Source organism: Phycodurus eques, chromosome 7 (genome assembly GCF_024500275.1).
Source record: "Phycodurus eques isolate BA_2022a chromosome 7, UOR_Pequ_1.1, whole genome shotgun sequence".
Taxonomy (NCBI): domain Eukaryota; kingdom Metazoa; phylum Chordata; class Actinopteri; order Syngnathiformes; family Syngnathidae; genus Phycodurus; species Phycodurus eques.
In genome coordinates, this window is record NC_084531.1 from 13,353,910 (window position 1) to 13,372,362 (window position 18,453).

The following is an 18,453-nucleotide window of genomic DNA, read 5'->3' on the forward strand; positions in this document are numbered from 1 at the left end:
TATATACACACACACACACAAACAAATGATCTAATGAGACAAACATGCAAAATGTTAGTTCTCATACTAATATACAAGCGGTTATTCCTGCACTTTTAATGAACGGACATGTTTGTCACCTTTCACAGGACCCGTCGAAGTTTCTTGCGACTCTTTTTACTTTTGGTGCATCGCAGTTTCCGTAGAACCCGGAAATTGTCCTTCGCAACCTGCAGGGCTTCGGCGTGACATTCACCGGGTCGCTTGGCTGGAGGAGTGAAGCAAAGGCCAAAGAAAGACCGTCCAAGCTCTCGCCAAGATGGCACTTCTTCAAACGGCCCTGTGTTTGAGCAAAAGGCACGCTCTCTCTCCGGGAGGCGTCACTCTCAAGAAGGTAACATATTACGAAACGCGACGGCTTCGCGTCACTCTGTAAGCGGATGGAGTCCATCCTGGAAGGGTTCCATGCCCTCTGTGTCATTGCTCCAGGTACTCATCGACAGTTGCCGGTCGTGCTCGTCAGGTGTCGTCCCCAACGAGAGGATCCGCAACATCGGCATCTCCGCGCACATCGACTCGGGGAAGACCACCCTGACCGAACGCGTGCTCTTCTACACGGGGAGAATAGCGGAAATCCACGAAGTTTGTTCATTCATTCTGTTGGGGTGGAGCTCAAGTTACTGTATTCACTGTGTCTTTGCGGTGTGTCAGGTGAAAGGGAAGGATGGCGTCGGGGCCACCATGGACTCCATGGAGCTGGAGAGGCAGAGGGGCATCACCATCCAGTCAGCTGCCACCTACACCATGTGGAAGAACCACAATATCAACATCATTGACACGCCAGGTACTAAAAGCTTTTCAAGTGTTGTAAATACGAACCAATTTCAGCAATAAAAAAGAAATACACTTATATATTCAGCAATGTAATATTACAATATTAGATGTCATATTTAACAATATTTGGAACAAACAAACAAAAGATAAAGCTCAGATTCGCTAATAACTTGCCTCTCACTCTTCAATACTTGATGCCTCTGTTTCTTTTGGGAATGTTTTACCTCTTAAGTAGGCCTACTATCATGTGCAATTTATAAATTGATATGAGCCTTATAAACTTGAAGACTCTAAATTGTCCGTAGGTGTGAATGTGAGTGCGAATGGTTGTTTGTTTCTGTGTGCCCTGCGATTGGCTGACGACCAGTTCAAGGTGTAGCCCGCCTCTCGCTCGAAGATAAATGGGATAGCCTCCAGTATGCTCGTGACCCTAGGGAGGATAAGCGGTACGGAAAATGAATGAATATGAGCCTTATAATATGCAAATCGTATGGTGACAATTTTCCAATCAACAATGATTAAAACTTACTTCGATGCCTTTCATTAAATCTTTTCTGTGAGCCGAAATTAAAAGTTGTCAATCAAAAACATCCCGTCTGGTCGGACCAGTGGACAGATTTGAGGAACATTTGTCTATAACTTTGTATTTAAGGCAATTTCTGGTTGCCGTGGTTGTACAGAAGCTTTGCTGCATAGCTTTGCTTTGCATCAGCTTGGCCAACATTGCATACAGCAATAAAAAACCACAAAAACAAGGTTTCTTAGCCAATATTATATGGAAGTGAATGGGACTTCTTCCAACCAATGTTAGTGCGCATGCGCCAAAATTATGTCACGATGACATTTCGCAAAAGCTCTACGGCAATAACTATAACAGAATAAAAAGAAAATCTAATTCACTAAATGCACACAGAGTAAATTACCTATACTGAATCCTTGAAAAATTTTCAGATTTGAATGTAAAAACACAGTATAAAATATAATTTGTATTAAAAGGTATTTAACAAGGTACACAACCTGTTAGCATTATGAAATGAGAAAATAATACCATCAATAGCAACAAATGCATGGTCATATATGATCGCACTATTTTCCACTGGGCATCCTCCAGTTGTTTAAGATATCATAAGTATATGTACACTATGTATCATAAAAGTAAGAATCGGGTTGCAATAATATGGTCAGTTAATATCCCAAAAACATGCATGGTAGGTTAATTGAAAACTCTAAATTGCCCGTAAGTGTGAATGTGAGTGCGAATGGTAGTTTGTTTCCATTGGCTGGCAACCAGTTCAGGGTGTACCCCGCCTCCTGCCCGATGATAGCTGGGATAGGCTCCAGCACGCCCGCGACCCTAGTGAGGAGAAGCGGGTCGGAAAATGGATGGATGGATGAAATTACACAGTTTTTTGAATGCCACCGAATTAGAGAAACATTTCAGAACTTCAGTCAAAACTGAGGGAAGATTTAAAATTTGGTCTCAAGATTTAAAATTTGACCTCAAGTACAATACAAAAAACCCGTGTCAGATTACTAACCAGATATGCCCTCATACAACACAAAATCAATGTTAACGTCTCTTTGACAAGTCTATTGTTCGTTGTCCAGGTCACGTGGACTTCACCATCGAAGTGGAGCGAGCCCTGCGGGTGCTCGACGGCGCCGTGTTGGTCCTGTGCGCTGTGGGTGGAGTCCAGTGTCAGACTATAACGGTGAACCGGCAGATGAAGCGGTATAGCGTGCCCTTCCTCACCTTCATCAACAAGCTGGACCGCATGGGCGCCAACCCTGGCAGAGCCCTGCAGCAGCTGAGGTGACTTGTGTCACTCACAACACATCCTCCAATGTAATTTATATTTTTATTAAAAAAATGTTTTTGTCTTTAGGACCAAACTGAACCACAACGCCGCCTTTGTGAACATCCCCATGGGCCTGGAGGGCAACATGAAAGGCATCATCGACCTTGTAGAGGAGAGAAGCATGTATTTCGAAGGACCTTTTGGGTATCAGACACTTCTTTTTGCTCCTTTTTCTCACCCTTCTTTCCAGCGCTGTCACACAAAATCAAAGTGTTCTCGATCTTTTGTAGGCAAGTCATCCGTTATGATGGCATCCCAGCAGATTACCGCGCAGAGGCTGCGGACCGCCGACAGGAGCTGGTGGAATGCGTCGCCAACGCTGACGAAGTCTTAGGGGAGATGTTCCTGGAGGAAAAAGTTCCGACCAATGACGACCTGAAGGTTGGTTACGTCTGATGTGTGTAACGTGTCAGCATGGTTCCATCAAAGAATAACTTCATTGCTAAACAATGGGCATGCTAATATTAGCATTGAGTTACATCTAGAGCAGGGGTTGGGAACCTTTTTGGCTAAGAGAGCCATGAAAGACGCATATTTAAAATGCATTTCCGTGAGAGTATAAATATATAATATTTTTTTTGTCACTGAATACAACTAAAAGCCTACATTTTGAACAACACCAACAATTTTAGAATATAAGAAGTCTCTGAATGTATTCTTTTGAATAACATTGTTATACTGAAGCTAACCAATAATAAATAAAACATTTGTTGCCATTAACTTCTGGTGCTGCATGGTTTTACTGATGGTTTTGTAATCTGGTTTATAAATGATGAGATTAAACTTCATGCAGCCGTTGAGGCTTCCATCCGTTAAACGTGATCATAAATTGGTCTTGTTGTTTCCTCTGTATTTCCCCACCATGCACGGAACACCATCAACTACACACCAAAGTAATTTTCCCCATCAGATTTTTTTCTTGTGGTTAGAAAACTCAATGGAAGACTTGAAATCCTTCCTTCTTGTTGACCCTTTCATTGGCAAAACTGCAAGACTTTCCTCGCACACCATACCTCGCGACGACCTGAGTAGCCTAACGCATTATCCAATAATATAGTCTGAGCCTACTTTATCTGGAAGGACAGCTGGCATTGGCTCCAGCCACCCACAGTGCAGTAGAAAATGGGTGGATGGAGTGAAATGCATGGGAATGTTTTATATTTTAAACGTTGTTTTTAACACTGTGATTTCTGTTACATTTTAATTTAAAATGTCAGTAGCAGTATTCATTATTCATCATGTTAAGAATTGTCAGTTAAGATTTAACTGCAAGCCAGATGCAGTCCTAAAAAGAAGCCATAGGTTCCCGAGCCCTGATCTAGAGTCTTGACAGATACTGTACCTGGTAAAATATATGATTAATACACTACCATTACACTTTTTGCTAAGCATGCAAGCACCCTAAAAAGTATTTTGGAGATTATATAACATCATTGATTATCAATTCATAAATCCCGAATTAAGAATACTTATTATAATAATGGCATTAAATAAAAGCAGATTTCATAAAAATGTGTTTCATTTGATGTAATCATTAATACAGTACACTAATATAGGATATGCTCATTAGCTCACAGCTTAGCTTGTGGGCGAGCGAACACAATAAACAGTGACCCCTGCTCTATATTATTAAGTGTCTCTGTAGTGTGAATCTACACGCTGCACATAGAGCAAGGGTGTGGCGTATTGGACGGAACCAACACTGGCAAGAGTGCACAGGTCCGCCGGCGTTCCATGAGCCCATTAGCGGCTAATGACACAGCCGTCCAACTCTTGTCAGCTCACTCTGTGATCCGTGCTCCGGTTCACCACAACAATGACAATTTGTAGAGTCCTGAAAAACTATCATGTCCTTTTTATTTATCGAACGATAAGTCGATATAGTATTTATTCGTAACAGGCATACTATCGTCGTTTTCATGGAATTTACTGATTATCGCATAATCACGGTATTGTGATCTTATTTTGGTTGCTGGGTAAATTTGATAACATATCAGTTCCCACTCCTACTCAACACTATATATTCAGCTAATGTTAACTCATCTTACCAAACAAAAATATGTATTAATTAATAATCTGATCTTACTGTGTGCCAGGCTGCCCTGCGCAGAGCCACAGTGCAGCGTCTCTTCACGCCAGTGTTAGTGGGCACGGCGCTGAAGAACAAAGGTGTTCAGCCCCTGCTGGATGCTGTGCTCGATTTCCTCCCCAACCCCACTGAGGTCAAAAACTATGCCATCCTCAACAATGAGTAAGCGTGGATTCGTACTGAGAGAGGCAGCTATTGATGATGATGATTTTCCGATTATATTGTGTTATTTTTTTTAACAATGTAGAGATTCCAGTGAGACATCAAAGATCCAAATGGACCCAACAAGAGACTCTGCAAAGCCCTTTGTCAGTCTGGCCTTCAAACTGGAGGTGAGAGCTTAGCTTCAGCTTCCATACGTTCATCGCATACTGTCTGTCTGACAGTGTTGTCTGTTTGTCTGCGAGCAGGCAGGCCGTTTTGGTCAGCTGACGTACATGCGGGTGTACCAGGGTTGCCTGAAGAAGAGCGAGTACATCTACAACACGCGCACCAGCAAGAAGGTGCGCGTGCAGAGGCTGGTGCGCCTGCACGCCGACCAAATGGAGGTGAGAGCGGTTCATCATTAGGCAGCGTTTATATAGTACAGTGGTACCTCGATTTACGAGTTTTTCGAACTACGAGCCGCCCTTCGGACAATTTTTTTTGTCTTGAATCTGAAGCAAACATTTTAGTCTAGATGATGGCAACAAACTTTCTTCAAAAAAGAGGCCATAACTTACGAAGGTCCGCCAGGTTAATGCTAACACATGATGCAAAACACCGTCAACGATATTAGCATTGAGATCACTGTAGTTATAAAGCTTTAAATGATGGCTATTTGAATACAAACAGTGCAGCTACATTTGTAAACAGATAATATAACAGTACTGACAGCCAGAAATATTTATCCTCTGTGAAAGATGACAAATAATAAAGGTCAGAGGACAAAGATTGAAACATTTTGCGTACATGTAATACATAACATATAAACAATGCAAATATGAATTTTAACTGACCCCATAACATCTTTGTCATCTGACCTTGAACTAAGCTCATTGAGTTTGAGACCTCTTTGTGTTATGTCAGTATTATACTACCAGCTGGTGGCCAGGGCATGCTCACCAGAAGGAGCAGCACAATATTAATGGGCATTGAACCCTGAAATCATGATGCACAAACTGGTACCAAACGTGAACTGTGTAAACTGGCGAAAATGTGGCTTAACCCATAGTTACTGATGAGATAGCGGTTTACTCATCTGATTTTGTTGGTAGCATGGCTTCAACTTCTACACAGCGAAGGGTGTGCAACTGCGGGATGATGTCACTGTATTTATTTTTTAAATTTAGTAACCTTTTCCACATTTGGAGGCAGCACAGTGGATGAGTCGTTAGCCCGTCTGCCTCACAGTTCTGAGGTTCTGGGTTCGGATTGCAGCTGAGGCCTTCCCGTGTGGAGTTTGCAAGTTCTCCCTGTGCTTGTGTCGATTTTCTCCGGGTACTCCAGCTTTCTCGCATATTCCAAAAACATGTATGTTAGACTAACTGAAAACTCAAACTTGTCCCTAGTATGTATATAGCATTCCATTGAATGTGAGTGCGACCAGTCGAGGGTGTACTTCACCTCTCACCCGAAGTCAGCGGTAAAAGGCTCCAGCTGACCCATGACCCTAATGAGGATAAGCGCTATAGAAATTGAATGGATGGATGTTTAAAAACACGATTCCTCTGGCCTATATTTAATTTTGTGAGTTTGAGTTACCAAATGTGGCTGCTTGCCTAAATGTAGGGCTCTATCAAGTGTCCAAATAAATCACATCTCTTGTGACGCCACACCAACATAATTTGTCTTAATAGTTCATTGTTTTATATGGTCACGTCTCCCGATAGCATAGCTAACAGAACAAATCTAATGTTTTCTTCATGTGTTCTATTCTCCAGGATGTGGATGAGGTGTATGCAGGGGACATCTGCGCTCTGTTTGGGATCGACTGTGCGAGCGGAGACACGTTCACGTCCAGAACCAGCGATAACCTCTCGATGGCAAGCACCTCAACATATTGTCAATACACTGAACCGTCATTTATCGCGGGTATACGTTCCAGACTCACCCGGAATAGGTGAAAATCTGTGATATTTATAGAGACCCCAGAAAATAAATTCCGCAGTTTTTTTTTTTTTTTTGCTTATTAAAACACTTAAAAATAATAAAACGAAGTTAAACTCATCATAAATGTATATATACTGAAAAAACAGATTACAAAGATAAAATGTATAGAAAATACTGTACATATTGTAGTGTCTGTATAGATGCATGTGCCTTTAAGAGGCGAGGCCTGGTGGCATGGCGTGTGATGTTCGCGAGTCTGCTTGTGAGTGTCTGGCCGTGAGCTGTGGCCAACAGCCGCTCCTGCATGAGTTTGCACATTGTGTTCAGGCATCTTACTCCGGTGCATTGGTGACATTCACTCTCCTCTCTCACATGTGATGGCACCACAATGAGCATCGTGTAAAAAGACATGAAAATTCTCACTTTTAAAAATGCCATATAGCGGGGGCGTGAACGATGAACAGCGATATAACGGGGAACACCATATTGTTCAATTTCGAATAACTGTGAATGAAATTATTTAAAAAATATTTAATAATAATAGAAATGATTCCTTGTTGTCCTGTTCTCCCCTATAGGAATCTATTTACATCCCAGATGCTGTCATTTCCATGTCCATGAAGCCAGCCAACAAGGTAAATTAAATACATTCAAGTGACTACCTGGTAAGGAAGTATCTCCTAACTCAATCTGTTTCTTTTGGTGCAGAATGACCTGGATAAATTCTCCAAAGGCATCAACCGCTTCACCCGCGAAGATCCCACGTTCCGAGTTCACTTCGACACCGAGAGCAAAGAGACGATCATCTCGGGCATGGGCGAGCTCCATCTAGAGATCTACTCCCAGGTACGGTTCAGTAAAAAAATTGCGAGTAATCAACGTCACCCCCCCCCCAAAAGGTTTATAACTGCATATAAATACCACAACATGGCGCCAAAACACTACTATTCTATTAGACGGCTTTGGGCACGGTCTTGAAGCATTTTAGGGCATTTCAGAAAGAGCACAAAAACAGAGTTTTTCAGTGAATACAGTAATAGAGGATATGTTCCAAAAAAATAATTTGCAAGTAGCGTGCATCGTTAGAAAACTCACCAATTTTTGAAAGGGCATTTATTCTTCTTCTTCATTTATTTAGGAGGCGGCACGGTGGCCGACTGGTTAGAGCGTCGGCCTCACAGTTCTGAGGAGTGGGGTTCAATCCCCGGCCCCACCTGTGTGGAGTTTGCATGTTCTCCTCGTGCCTGCGTGGGTTTTCTCCGGGCACTCCGGTTTCCTCCCACATCCCCAAAACATGCATTAATTGGACACTCTAAATTGCCCGTAGGTGTGAATGTGAGTGCGAATGGTTGTTTGTTTGTATGTGCCCTGCAATTGGCTGGCAACCAGTCCAGGGTGTACCCCGCCTCCTGCCCGATGATAGCTGGGATAGGCTCCAGCAGGCCCGCGGCTCAGAAAATGGATGGATGGATGTATTTTAGGAGGAACGTCCTCAAAGGTTGACAATCATTTGGGAGATTCACAATCATGTATTTTCTCCTTGTGTGGAAGAAGGAAGGCATTTTAAGTCCATCTTGGTTTGTCCTTGCAGAGGATGGAGCGAGAGTATAACTGCCCCTGTGTGATGGGAAAACCCAAAGTGGCTTTCAGAGAAACCATCACTGGCGCTGTCCCGTAAGTTCAGACTACTAACACACACACACACACACACACACACACACACACACACATACATTGAGGCAACAAAGTCTACGTAAATGTATTTTTTAATATATTGTACATGTAAATGCGGCACTCCAATACTTGATATCACAGAAGTGGAGGATAAACGTTTCATTTACAATAGTGTAGTTTTTAGGTTCGTGACAGTGTAGTCACTCTTCTCCATCTTCAGCACTTTAACTCCCTCTGGGGGAGACCAGGTGACCAGCATCTTCCAGGCAAAGATCTCCTGTAAAAACAACAAAGACAGCCACTTTCAGTACCAATTCAATTACACTAAAATACTGTACAAATATATTGTACAATCACCAGCCACAAAATTAAGTGCCACGAAATTAAGTACACATGCACAATAATATAATTCTTATATTATAATATATATATATATATATAATGTATCTTGGCTTTCCATATAATAATGCTCACTTCACATAAATTATAAGATACTGCTAATGTTGATTTAATATTATTAAAAAATAACCCTCCCCCATCTCCAGTTGAGGAAATAAGCACCCTCCGACGCCATTTGTAGAAATACTGTGTTTTAAGGCAAGTACCTGGGACACCATTTCATGGAGCAGTACGTCATATTCAAACTTCAGCAGGTTGTCCTCACTTGCCTGCAGTACACAATAGAACAGTCGTGGTTATTCAGTCAAACAAGCAGATTTTAGCCAAGAGAATAGCCTACCAGCTGCGAGACGTTGGCCACTTGAGCCATGTTGAACAAAGTATCTTGGGTGGATTCGCTAAGCATGACGAAGCTGGACGCTACAGCGCCGAGGTGCCAGAAAGGCACGTGCTCCGGCTCCACGTGACCGTAGCTGTCTGAGGATAGGGGGATAATCTGGTGGTTAATATATCACATATGATAACTCGCTTTGCATTTTTACTAGTACTAGTACCACCGGTGGTACATTGGCACCCTTTTAGTGGTATGCTAAAGAAACTGCCTAAGTACAGTTCAGTTGTATTTAAGTTTTTAATACAATACGTTTGCATTGAAAACTGTTTTTAAACTTTAGATAAATGTTTTTTATTTTACTTTTGTGCCATACCTTTTAGTGGAATAATTTAAAAAAACAAATTATTTCACTGTTTGTGTTAATGGTCAAACTGTGCATAATGTTAGTGGTTTACAATAATATTAAATATAACTTTTTAGGAATACATTTCCGTCCCGTTACTGAGGCCTACTAAGCAATTTTATTTAAATGTTGCTCATAATGGTGATCGTTGCAGAGGTCATTTCTTACAGAAAAGCATTCATGCTAAAAAGCCCTATAACTATGGTATCGTAAATGAATACAAAGAGAATACCTTTTGAAGAATTTGACTGTAGCAAGTGTTTAAAATGACATCTCAAATCACGTAACATGCTATCATTTTTTTTTACTCTATGTATCATAACAGGACAGACGACCGACATTTAAACAGTTTTTAAAATAATCGTTCGCTAAAAACAAATTTATGTTTTTCTATTCAATCATAATACTGTACATATTTATAGTACAGTAATATACAGTGAACTCCAGCAATGCACAGGGGAACATAAATAGAAGAACATAAATATGCAAAGAATTGAAAACCCCCTCAAAAGGGTATTCACTAGTAACATTAATAAACACAAACAAACCACCTTTACATGAGGCTCATCAATTCTATTATTAGCTAGCGTACCAGCGTAAATAACACACCAGCACAAACTGCCGTTGTCATCACACATGGGCAAGAAAATATGTTTTCTTTTTCCTGCTTTGGTCAGAAGATTCCGAATCGCAAATTAGGAGTCACATACCAGGTATGTTTTGTGCAAATAGCAGGCTGTGGTTCCTCTTGTACTGCTGGTACAAGGTCTCTTCTTGAACGCTGACGTTAATTTTCAAGAGGTCCTCGCATGATGAAACTTGGACCTGTGGTGGAGCGTGGCTCTCCCCTTGAGGGAATAAGACCTGCGCCAAGCATTTCTCAATGGTCTGCTGCAGGATGGAGAGTTGTGGGTGTAAAGGAAAGAGGGCACAAGAGGGTGAAAAAGGGGGAAGGCCGCTCAAACCTGCTTGCGCATGTTTTGTCAGGACCAAACTGAGCCCAAGATTTGTTTAACATTGGCTGTTCTTGTCAAATTTGACACCGGATGATTAAAGTCAGTTAAATACACCCCATCAGAGGCTTTAATATGTACACCTGCACAGTCCAGTAAATACAAAAATGTTACCAGCCTTACAGTAACACTTACAAAGGAGTATTAGGGGCTCGCTGAAAATAAAAACAAGCAGTAAGAAAGTTGTAAAAAAAAAAAAAAATGTAAATCAGAAAATAAAAACATTAAATTAGGTTTTTATAGTGAAAAATTCGATTTCGTGACAGGGAAAATGTGTAATATTACATGAAAAAACTCAGTTTTACAGAAAAAAAATAATTTGAGGAGAATTAAGTCCAAATATTAAGAAGAGCGAGTTTAAAGTTGTAATATTATGAGAAAAATGTTGTTTGAGATAGTGTCTGGCAGAATCCCCTGTCAGAAGGAGTTTCAACTCCCAGCTCCGGCAGAACTTCACCCACGTCCGGGGGGAAGCGGGGGACATTGAATCCGAGTGGACCATGTTCCGCGCCTCCATTGCTGAGGCGACCAACCGGAGGTGGTCGGTACCTGTCGTGGCGGCAATCCCCGATCCCCTTGGTGGGCACCAACGGTGAGGGATGCCGTCAAGCTGAATGAGTCCTATTGGGCCTTTTTAGCCTGTGGGACTCCTGAGGCAGCTGATGGGTACCGGCTGGCCAAGCCGAATGCACCATTGGTGGTCGCTGAGGCAAAACCTTGGGCGTGGGAGGAGTTCGGTGAGGGCATGGAGAACGACTGCTGGATGGCTTCAATAAAATTCCGGACCACCATCTGGCGTCTCAAGAGGGGGAAGCAGAGGACCATCAACACTGTGTGTAGTGAGGATGTGGCACTGCTGACCTCGACCCGGGACGTTGTGAGTCCCATGAGGAAGAAGAGTCTGGGGTATCTGAGGCAGGCTCTCCAATCTCTGGAGTCACCGAGGTGGTTAAAAAGCTCCTCGGTGGCACGACCTCGGGGGTGGATGAGATTCGCCTGGAGTTCCTAAAGGCTTTGGATGTTGTGGGGCTGTCCTGGTTGACACGCCTCTGCAACATTGCGTGGACATCGGGGACAGTGCCTCTGGATTGGCAGACTGGGGTGGTGGTCCCCCTTTTTAAGAAGGGGGACCGGCGGGTGTGTTCCAACTATAGGATGATCACACTCCTCAGCCTCCCTGCTAAGGTCTATTCAGGGGTTCTGGAGAGGAGGGTCCGTCGGGTTCGCCCAACCAGCCTACATGCGTTTTGTGGATTTGGAGAAGGCGTTCGACCGTGTCCTGAGGGGGGTGCTTCGGGAGTATGGGGTACCGAACCCCCTGATACGCGAAGTTTGGTCCCTGTACAACCGGTGTCAGAGTTTGGTCCGCATTACTGGCAGTAAGTATGACTCGTTTCCGGTGAGAGTTGGACTCCACCAAGGCTGCCCTTTGTCAGCAATTCTGTTCATAACTTTTACGGACAGAATTTCTAGGCAGAGCTGAGGTGTAGAGGGGGTCCAGTTTGGTGGCCTCAGTATTGCATCTCTTCTTATTGAGGTTCTGTTGGATTCATCAAGCTGTGATCTCCTACTCTCACTGGAGCGGTTCGCAGCCGAGTGTCAAACGGCTGGAATGAAAATCAGCACCACCAAATCTGAGACCATGGTCCTCAGTAGGAAAAGGGTGGACTGCCCTCTCCAGGTCGGGGATGAGATCCTGCCCCAAGTGGAGGAGTTCAAGTATCTTGGGGTCTTGTTCACAAGTGAGGGAAGAATGGAACGGGAGATCGACAGGCGGATCGGTGCAGCGTCTACAGTGATGCAGAGTTTGTATCGGTCCGTTGTGGTGAAGAAGGAGCTAAGCCAAAAGGCGAAGCTCTCAATTTACCGGTCGATCTATGTTCCTACCCTCACCTATCGTCACGAGCTGTGGGTCGTGACCGAAAAGAACAAGATGATATCTCCCTTAGAGATAGGGTGAGAAGCTCGGTCATCCGGGTGGGGCTCAGAGTCGAGCTGCTGCTCCTCTGCATTGAGAGGAGCCAGATGAGGTGCCTCGGGGATCTGAATAGGATGCCTCCCGGACACCTCCCTGTTGAGGTGTTCTGGGCACGTCCCACCTGGAGGAGACCCTAGGGACGACCCAGGACACGCTGGAGAGACTACATCCTTCGGCTGGCCTGGGAACGCCTCGGGATCCCCCTGGAAGAGCTGGATGAAGTGGCTGGGGAGAGGGAAGTCTGGGCGTCCCTGCTAAAGCTACTGGCCCTGCGACCCGACCTCAGATAAGCGGTAGAAAATTGATGGATGGAAGAGAAAGTAACAATATTACAAAAAAAAGTCATAGTTTTATTCCCCCCCAAAAGTTTGATAATTGTACAAGAATGAAGTCATAGTATCATGGCGAAAAAGTTTATTTTATGATAATGAAGTAATATTATGAGGCTATTTGAAGCCCGCAACACGTGGTGGAATTTGACAATCACAAACAAATTACAGTTGGCGACTCACACCCACACACCAGGCAACTGAGACACGCACATTGCTCACAAGCCAACTGAACAGAAAAACTGTGACCCCTGTTGTTCTTCACAGGAAACAATATTCTGAGGCTCCACATGCTATAGTGTAAAGTGTAAAATATGAACATGGCTTACTTTCTGAACCACCTCCTGCACAGAGAGCTCCAGCTGGTACTTTCTTCCAGAGTCAGGCACATCCTAAAGGGAAAAACACATTACGTTGGTTTGGCTATAGTCTAATAAAAGTCACAGGCTTGTGTGTGTGTGTGTGTGTGTGTCTCTGTCTCTGTCTGCATGCGTGCATGCGTGTGTCTGTGTGTGCGTGTGCGCATAACTTGCCTCTGCATTGGCGCTAAAGACCTTGTGCAGTCCGAAGACTTTGTATGGTGAGCCATGTTCGGTATTCAGGTAATGTTGGACCACCTTGGCTGCCCTCTGAGCAGGGTAGTGATTCGGGTTCAGCTCTCCGATCTCCATCACCACCTGTATTGCTTCCTCGACTGCAGCCACAGCAGTTGGCTGTAGAGAGAAAGCAGGGAAGCAATGAGTCAGAAGGATGGAATGAGGCTACTTGGACTTTGTGTACTGCAGGTGTAAATGGGGCAGGGCTAGTTTACGTTTCGATAAGATGGGTCTGCTGGGAAAAAAGCAACGAAACCAAAGAGGATATTAACTATAGTACAAGCAAAGTAGCCAAGGAGTGTCTTACACAACCATGACTAACGTTAGGAAATGTGATTTTAAATACGCTTCTTGCTTGAGTCTCTTTTCTTGTTCAGTCGTTTGTTCCTCATGAAAGTGGAAGACTTGCCTTCCGCTTCCTGTTGGACAAGAGAGCCACCCCCTTTTAAAGAAACAGTGCTCTGGTTTTGTTCTCCCCAACACATAACCTCATGGATGGATTTTTGGGGAAACTTGGTGGTATCAACATCCATCCAAGCGTCCGTTTTCGACAGCGCTTATCCTAATTAGGGTGCGCTGCAGCCCATCCCTGCTGACTGTGGTCGACAGGCTGGGTAGTGGGTACACCATTCGCTCACATTCTATGTGACATTTTAGAGTCTTCAATGAACCTAACATGCATGGTCTAGCATCCTTTACTGGTCCTGTTTGTGTGAGAATGAGAAATCTACCTTTATTTTATTTTTGTTTAGTTTTTTTTTTAATCTGATCACCCGCGTATTAGCCTTTTTTTTTTAAACCCAATCCCTCGCTTATATGGGTTTTTTGTTTGTTTGTTTTCATTATGGCAATTGTACGGAGTGTCAATTATTCACGGATTTTCACTATTCGCGGTTGGGCTCAGTCCCTAGCCCCCCTCAATAGCGGGGGCACACTATAACTAAGTGTACATGTAATGTCATATACACAAATAATATTTTAATCTTGCAGTTGAGATTCAAATCCAGAACCTCAGAACTATGAGGCAGACACGCTAACCACTATTTCGACATCCTGCCTCTGAGGATGATTGAAAGTCAGTGCAATCTGGGAAATTTTGACAACCCTTCTTCTCTGTAGGTTTGACTTCACTCACAAGAAGCAGACCGGAGGTTCTGGTCAGTATGGTAAAGTTATAGGCGTCCTTGAGCCTCTGGAGCCAGAACATTACACAAAGCTGGAGTTTGAAGACCAGACTGTGGGAACCAACGTCCCAAAGCAACTCGTGCCGGCCGTAGAAAAGGTTTGCGCTAGTTTCAACGTTGTCACTAGTTTTCGAGTATTTTTTGTTTTCGTGACCAGTTGTCACTCTCCTTTGTCTTTTCCACCCCATTACGCTGCAGGGCTTCAGGGAGGCCTGCGAAAAGGGGCCCCTGAGTGGCCACAAAATCTCTGGAGTGCGATTCCTCCTGGAGGATGGAGCCCATCACATTGTGGACTCCAATGAGCTCTCCTTCATCCGTGCAGGGGAGGGCGCTCTAAAGCAAGGTGAAGGTCGTTTTCATCCGAATCGAAGCTAGCATCCCACTTGCTACATAGATGTCGTTCTCCACAGTTATGGAGAAGGCCAACGTCAGTATCTTAGAGCCCATCATGTCGGTGGAAATCGTGGCGCCTCAGGAGTTTCAGGGCGTGGTTATCGCAGGGGTTAACCGTCGCCACGGCGTCATCACGGGCCAGGATGGATCTGAAGGGTACTTCACTCTGTACGCTGATGTGAGTCAAGTTCGTCAGCAAGGGAACCCTCCTTGGATTCAGCGCAGTCGTATTATTAGATTTGATTGATTGTGTTTCCTTCTGACAGATTCCACTAAATGACATGTTTGGCTACGCCACAGAACTACGCTCTTGCACTGAAGTAAGAAAAGTCCTCTCATCTAAACTATGTCTGGTACACTTGCACAACTACAACCGCGATAATAAAATATAAATAATATAAACAGTGGTGCCTGGAGGTAAGAGTGACCTGACGTGTTTTTCGAGCCTTCGTTCGGACAGTTGTTTGCGTTGCGATACGAGCGCCGTTTGGTGGCAGTGAAGGCAACTCACTTTACAACGAGCAACCAGTTGGTAGATGAACAATACTTGAACTAGAGACTTTAAGCTGTTTATTGCCACTCCAAGTTGAAGTTTACTGTCAAACTAGACATAAAAGAAGAGCATTACATTGTGTAGTTCGGACAACCACATAGCTTTGTCTTCCGAAAGTCCATTTAGCTTAATGGTAACAAACAATGCAAAACGCCATAGACGTTTAGCTTCGGTGTTGCGGTGTTATAATTCTTTAAGCAACGAATATTTGAACACAAATGAAGGAGCAACACATATGGACAGAAATATATAACAATACTCACAGGCATATACTCTTTATCCTCTGTGAGGTATGACTAATATTACTTTGACTTGCTGAGGAGCTATGACCGTCTCTGTGTATCCATATTTCTGTATTATGCTGCCCCCAGTTGACCAAAGGCTCACTTACTAGAAGGAGCCGCACGTCTATTGAATTGAAGCAAAAGTACAATATTATAGACTGCAATTTTCCTTTTTAATAAACACATCACAATATTTTTTGGTTGTTTTTTGGGGGAGGCTGGAATGGATTAATGGCATTCATCTTAATGAGGAAAGCTGATTTGAGACACGAGTATTTTGAGCTATGAGTGTGGTCATTCAGCAAATTAAACTCGTATTTCGAGGCATCACTTATACTGAATCACAAAAAGCATTACAATAAGAATGGTGTATGTTTAAAGACTCTTAAAAAATATAATTTGATTTGAAAGTCAATTGACAATGTGTTTCCTTCAAATGTTCTGCCATGTTTTTCAGGCATGCCAACATTACAAAATGTAAAAGAACGCATTCTCAATTGCTCATGACAACAATATAGGAGCTTGGTGAATCCAACAATTTGAGTGGCCATGACCTTACAGACGATGGTGTTTTGTCTTGACAGAATGTCTCCTCTGTTTTATCTGTGTTGTAATCAGGGAAAGGGCGAGTATACTATGGACTACAGCAGATATCAGCCGTGTCTGCCAAGCACTCAGGAAGAACTCATCCACAAGTACTTAGAGGCTACGGGCCAGCTGCCTACGAAGAAGAAATGGCAGAGCTGAGAAGTGTCTCCTTATTTTGGGACTTATTGACTTGACCGCCATATTTCTCATCACAGTAGGGCTTTGTCGTTCAAACACGTGGAGCCCAAACCTTTACGCTGTGGATCATGTAAGTGGAACCTCCTCCCATCGTGTCTGAGAAAACTTAATGTATCATTTATACCCTCAGATGTGCATCGTGAGCAGCCAGCATTCCAAACAATGCTGGTTAAAACCTTTTTCAAGCAAGTAAGCTTATGAATATTCATTAACGCCACATTTACACAGAGGTCCTGCAAATCAGCGCCGATACTCGTTGAATAGGCACAATATCCTTCAACATAATAGGGCAGGTAAAAAGTAATTGAAATTGAAATTTCACACCTCTGTCACGGCATCGCGGAATATCCTTACACAGGTATTTATTCCACACTTAAAACACATTCACAAACGTATTAAAATGTATTTCAATGGCATTTTGTTTTAAACGTTGAACAGAAAAATCTGAAATATTGCCGGACTGCAATGGGTGAACCATGATATAGCGAGGGATTGCTGTAATAGTCAAACCATTTAAATTTGGAGATTAAATTAGTGTAAAAAAAATTTTTATATGTTACATACTATACAGTTGTGCTCATATGTTTACATACCTGGGAGGAATTTGAGAGCGATATAGAATTCTTTAATGAAAGAAAACGTGTGATTGGGCAAAATACATTTCTTTTGAATGGTAGTCAAATTAAACTAGAAGGCATTTCAGAATAGAAGAGCATAGGAGGAAATAAAATCATGAGATGGTCCCCACTCATTCATCGGTAATCCCAAAAATTACCAATATTTCACAAATTGTGCCAGGGTATATACATTTATGAGCACAACTGTATATTATTTAAATAAGTGGCCCATGAGAGTTCGGGAAAAAAGCTCAATATTTTGACTGTTTTGACTTAAGTGTTTTTGTACTATGTACAGAATGGCTTTGATTTCACTATGACTGCAACCAATACAAATGACAAAAAAACCACAATGTGTCGATCTTTTATTTTATTTTTTTTGTTAAATAACCACATTCATCATTAAGATAATTAAATTGCTGGCATAGCGAAGTCCTGCTCACCGTCTCGGAAGTCCCTCTCACCTTTTTGGAATTCTTTAGTTGCTCCACCGTCTCGGCATGAGCATGAGACGCAGCATCAGGGGGGGCGGTCACAGTGGGGCTCCCCGTTATGACCCCGCCGAGCCCAACCACCGCCAAGAGGACCCACAAAATCATGATGTGATGCGGTGCGCCACAGATGCTGAAGAGGAACTAAGAATGTCGGCACATGGGAATGACTGACCTCTTGTCGAGAGCGCTGTTTTGTACCCGAAGATGGGGGAAGGGGAAGTGGCGCAGGAGAGGATGTCCAGATTCCTCTCTTGCGCAATCTGCTTATTGTTCGACTTTCTACAAACCCAACAACACAACTCTGCTTTATCGCGATTTGGCCTGCACACGTCAACTCGTGGGCTCGTAAGATTAGTTAAAGAGCAGCTATCACCAATGTAGTCTTCACACTAGATGACTTTTTTGTTTTGTTTTTTTAACCTGTCCTGTTCAGCTGCTTGATCATGCAGAAAGGAGGATCAGTATAGAGTGGCTACCTTGAGGTATGAGGAACCTGACTTACGAGTTTTTCAAGATATGGGCCATCCTTCGGCTGACTCAACTCACTTCACACATACATGCAAA

General features: G+C 43.2%; 3 protein-coding genes across 6 annotated transcripts in view; 1 reads left to right on the plus strand and 2 right to left on the minus strand.

Annotated features, from left to right (window-relative positions):
- itpkcb (inositol-trisphosphate 3-kinase Cb) overlaps positions 1 to 312 on the minus strand; it is a 34,604-nt gene extending 34,292 nt beyond the window's left edge. For both annotated transcript variants that reach the window (XM_061682645.1, XM_061682644.1), the window contains exon 1: positions 120 to 312. The gene's annotated coding sequence lies outside the window, so the exon portion shown is untranslated. The remainder of the gene's footprint in view (positions 1 to 119) is intronic.
- On the plus strand, positions 177 to 17,737 carry gfm1 (G elongation factor, mitochondrial 1). Of its 2 annotated transcripts, XM_061682642.1 has the most exons (18): positions 178 to 373; positions 469 to 621; positions 691 to 823; positions 2,422 to 2,626; positions 2,700 to 2,816; positions 2,903 to 3,053; positions 4,769 to 4,923; positions 5,009 to 5,093; positions 5,172 to 5,309; positions 6,684 to 6,785; positions 7,431 to 7,487; positions 7,561 to 7,698; positions 8,444 to 8,526; positions 14,698 to 14,860; positions 14,961 to 15,105; positions 15,173 to 15,333; positions 15,422 to 15,475; positions 16,611 to 17,737. In XM_061682642.1, exons 1-18 carry the CDS (start codon positions 299 to 301, stop codon positions 16,737 to 16,739), a joined length of 2,244 nt encoding a protein of 747 aa, XP_061538626.1. In that variant the 5' UTR covers positions 178 to 298; the 3' UTR covers positions 16,740 to 17,737. The 2 variants fall into 2 exon arrangements, with proteins under 2 accessions (XP_061538625.1, XP_061538626.1); XM_061682641.1 differs by having other exon boundaries at positions 177 to 373; positions 469 to 823.
- Positions 8,601 to 18,073, minus strand: lxn (latexin). Of its 2 annotated transcripts, none has more exons than XM_061682647.1 (7): positions 17,860 to 18,073; positions 13,516 to 13,695; positions 13,312 to 13,374; positions 10,373 to 10,553; positions 9,266 to 9,402; positions 9,132 to 9,194; positions 8,601 to 8,803 (listed from the first exon to the last, which is right to left on the minus strand). In XM_061682647.1, exons 1-7 carry the CDS (start codon positions 17,992 to 17,994, stop codon positions 8,690 to 8,692), a joined length of 873 nt encoding a protein of 290 aa, XP_061538631.1. In that variant the 5' UTR covers positions 17,995 to 18,073; the 3' UTR covers positions 8,601 to 8,689. The 2 variants fall into 2 exon arrangements, with proteins under 2 accessions (XP_061538631.1, XP_061538632.1); XM_061682648.1 differs by lacking the exon at positions 17,860 to 18,073 and adding an exon at positions 13,794 to 13,994.
- Between the last annotated feature and the right edge of the window lie 380 nt (positions 18,074 to 18,453).

Coding starts and splice junctions, on each gene's coding strand:
- gfm1 (XM_061682641.1), top strand. CDS start 299: ATGGCACTTCTTCAAACGGCCCTGTGTTTGAGCAAAAGGCACGCTCTC. Junction 824..2,421: donor CAACATCATTGACACGCCAG/GTACTAAAAGCT, acceptor TTCGTTGTCCAG/GTCACGTGGACTTCACCATC. Junction 14,861..14,960: donor TCGTGCCGGCCGTAGAAAAG/GTTTGCGCTAGT, acceptor ATTACGCTGCAG/GGCTTCAGGGAGGCCTGCGA.
- lxn (XM_061682647.1), bottom strand. CDS start 17,994: ATGATTTTGTGGGTCCTCTTGGCGGTGGTTGGGCTCGGCGGGGTCATA. Junction 9,403..10,372: donor ATTTGCACAAAACATACCTG/GTATGTGACTCC, acceptor CCCTATCCTCAG/ACAGCTACGGTCACGTGGAG. Junction 8,804..9,131: donor TCCATGAAATGGTGTCCCAG/GTACTTGCCTTA, acceptor TTGTTTTTACAG/GAGATCTTTGCCTGGAAGAT.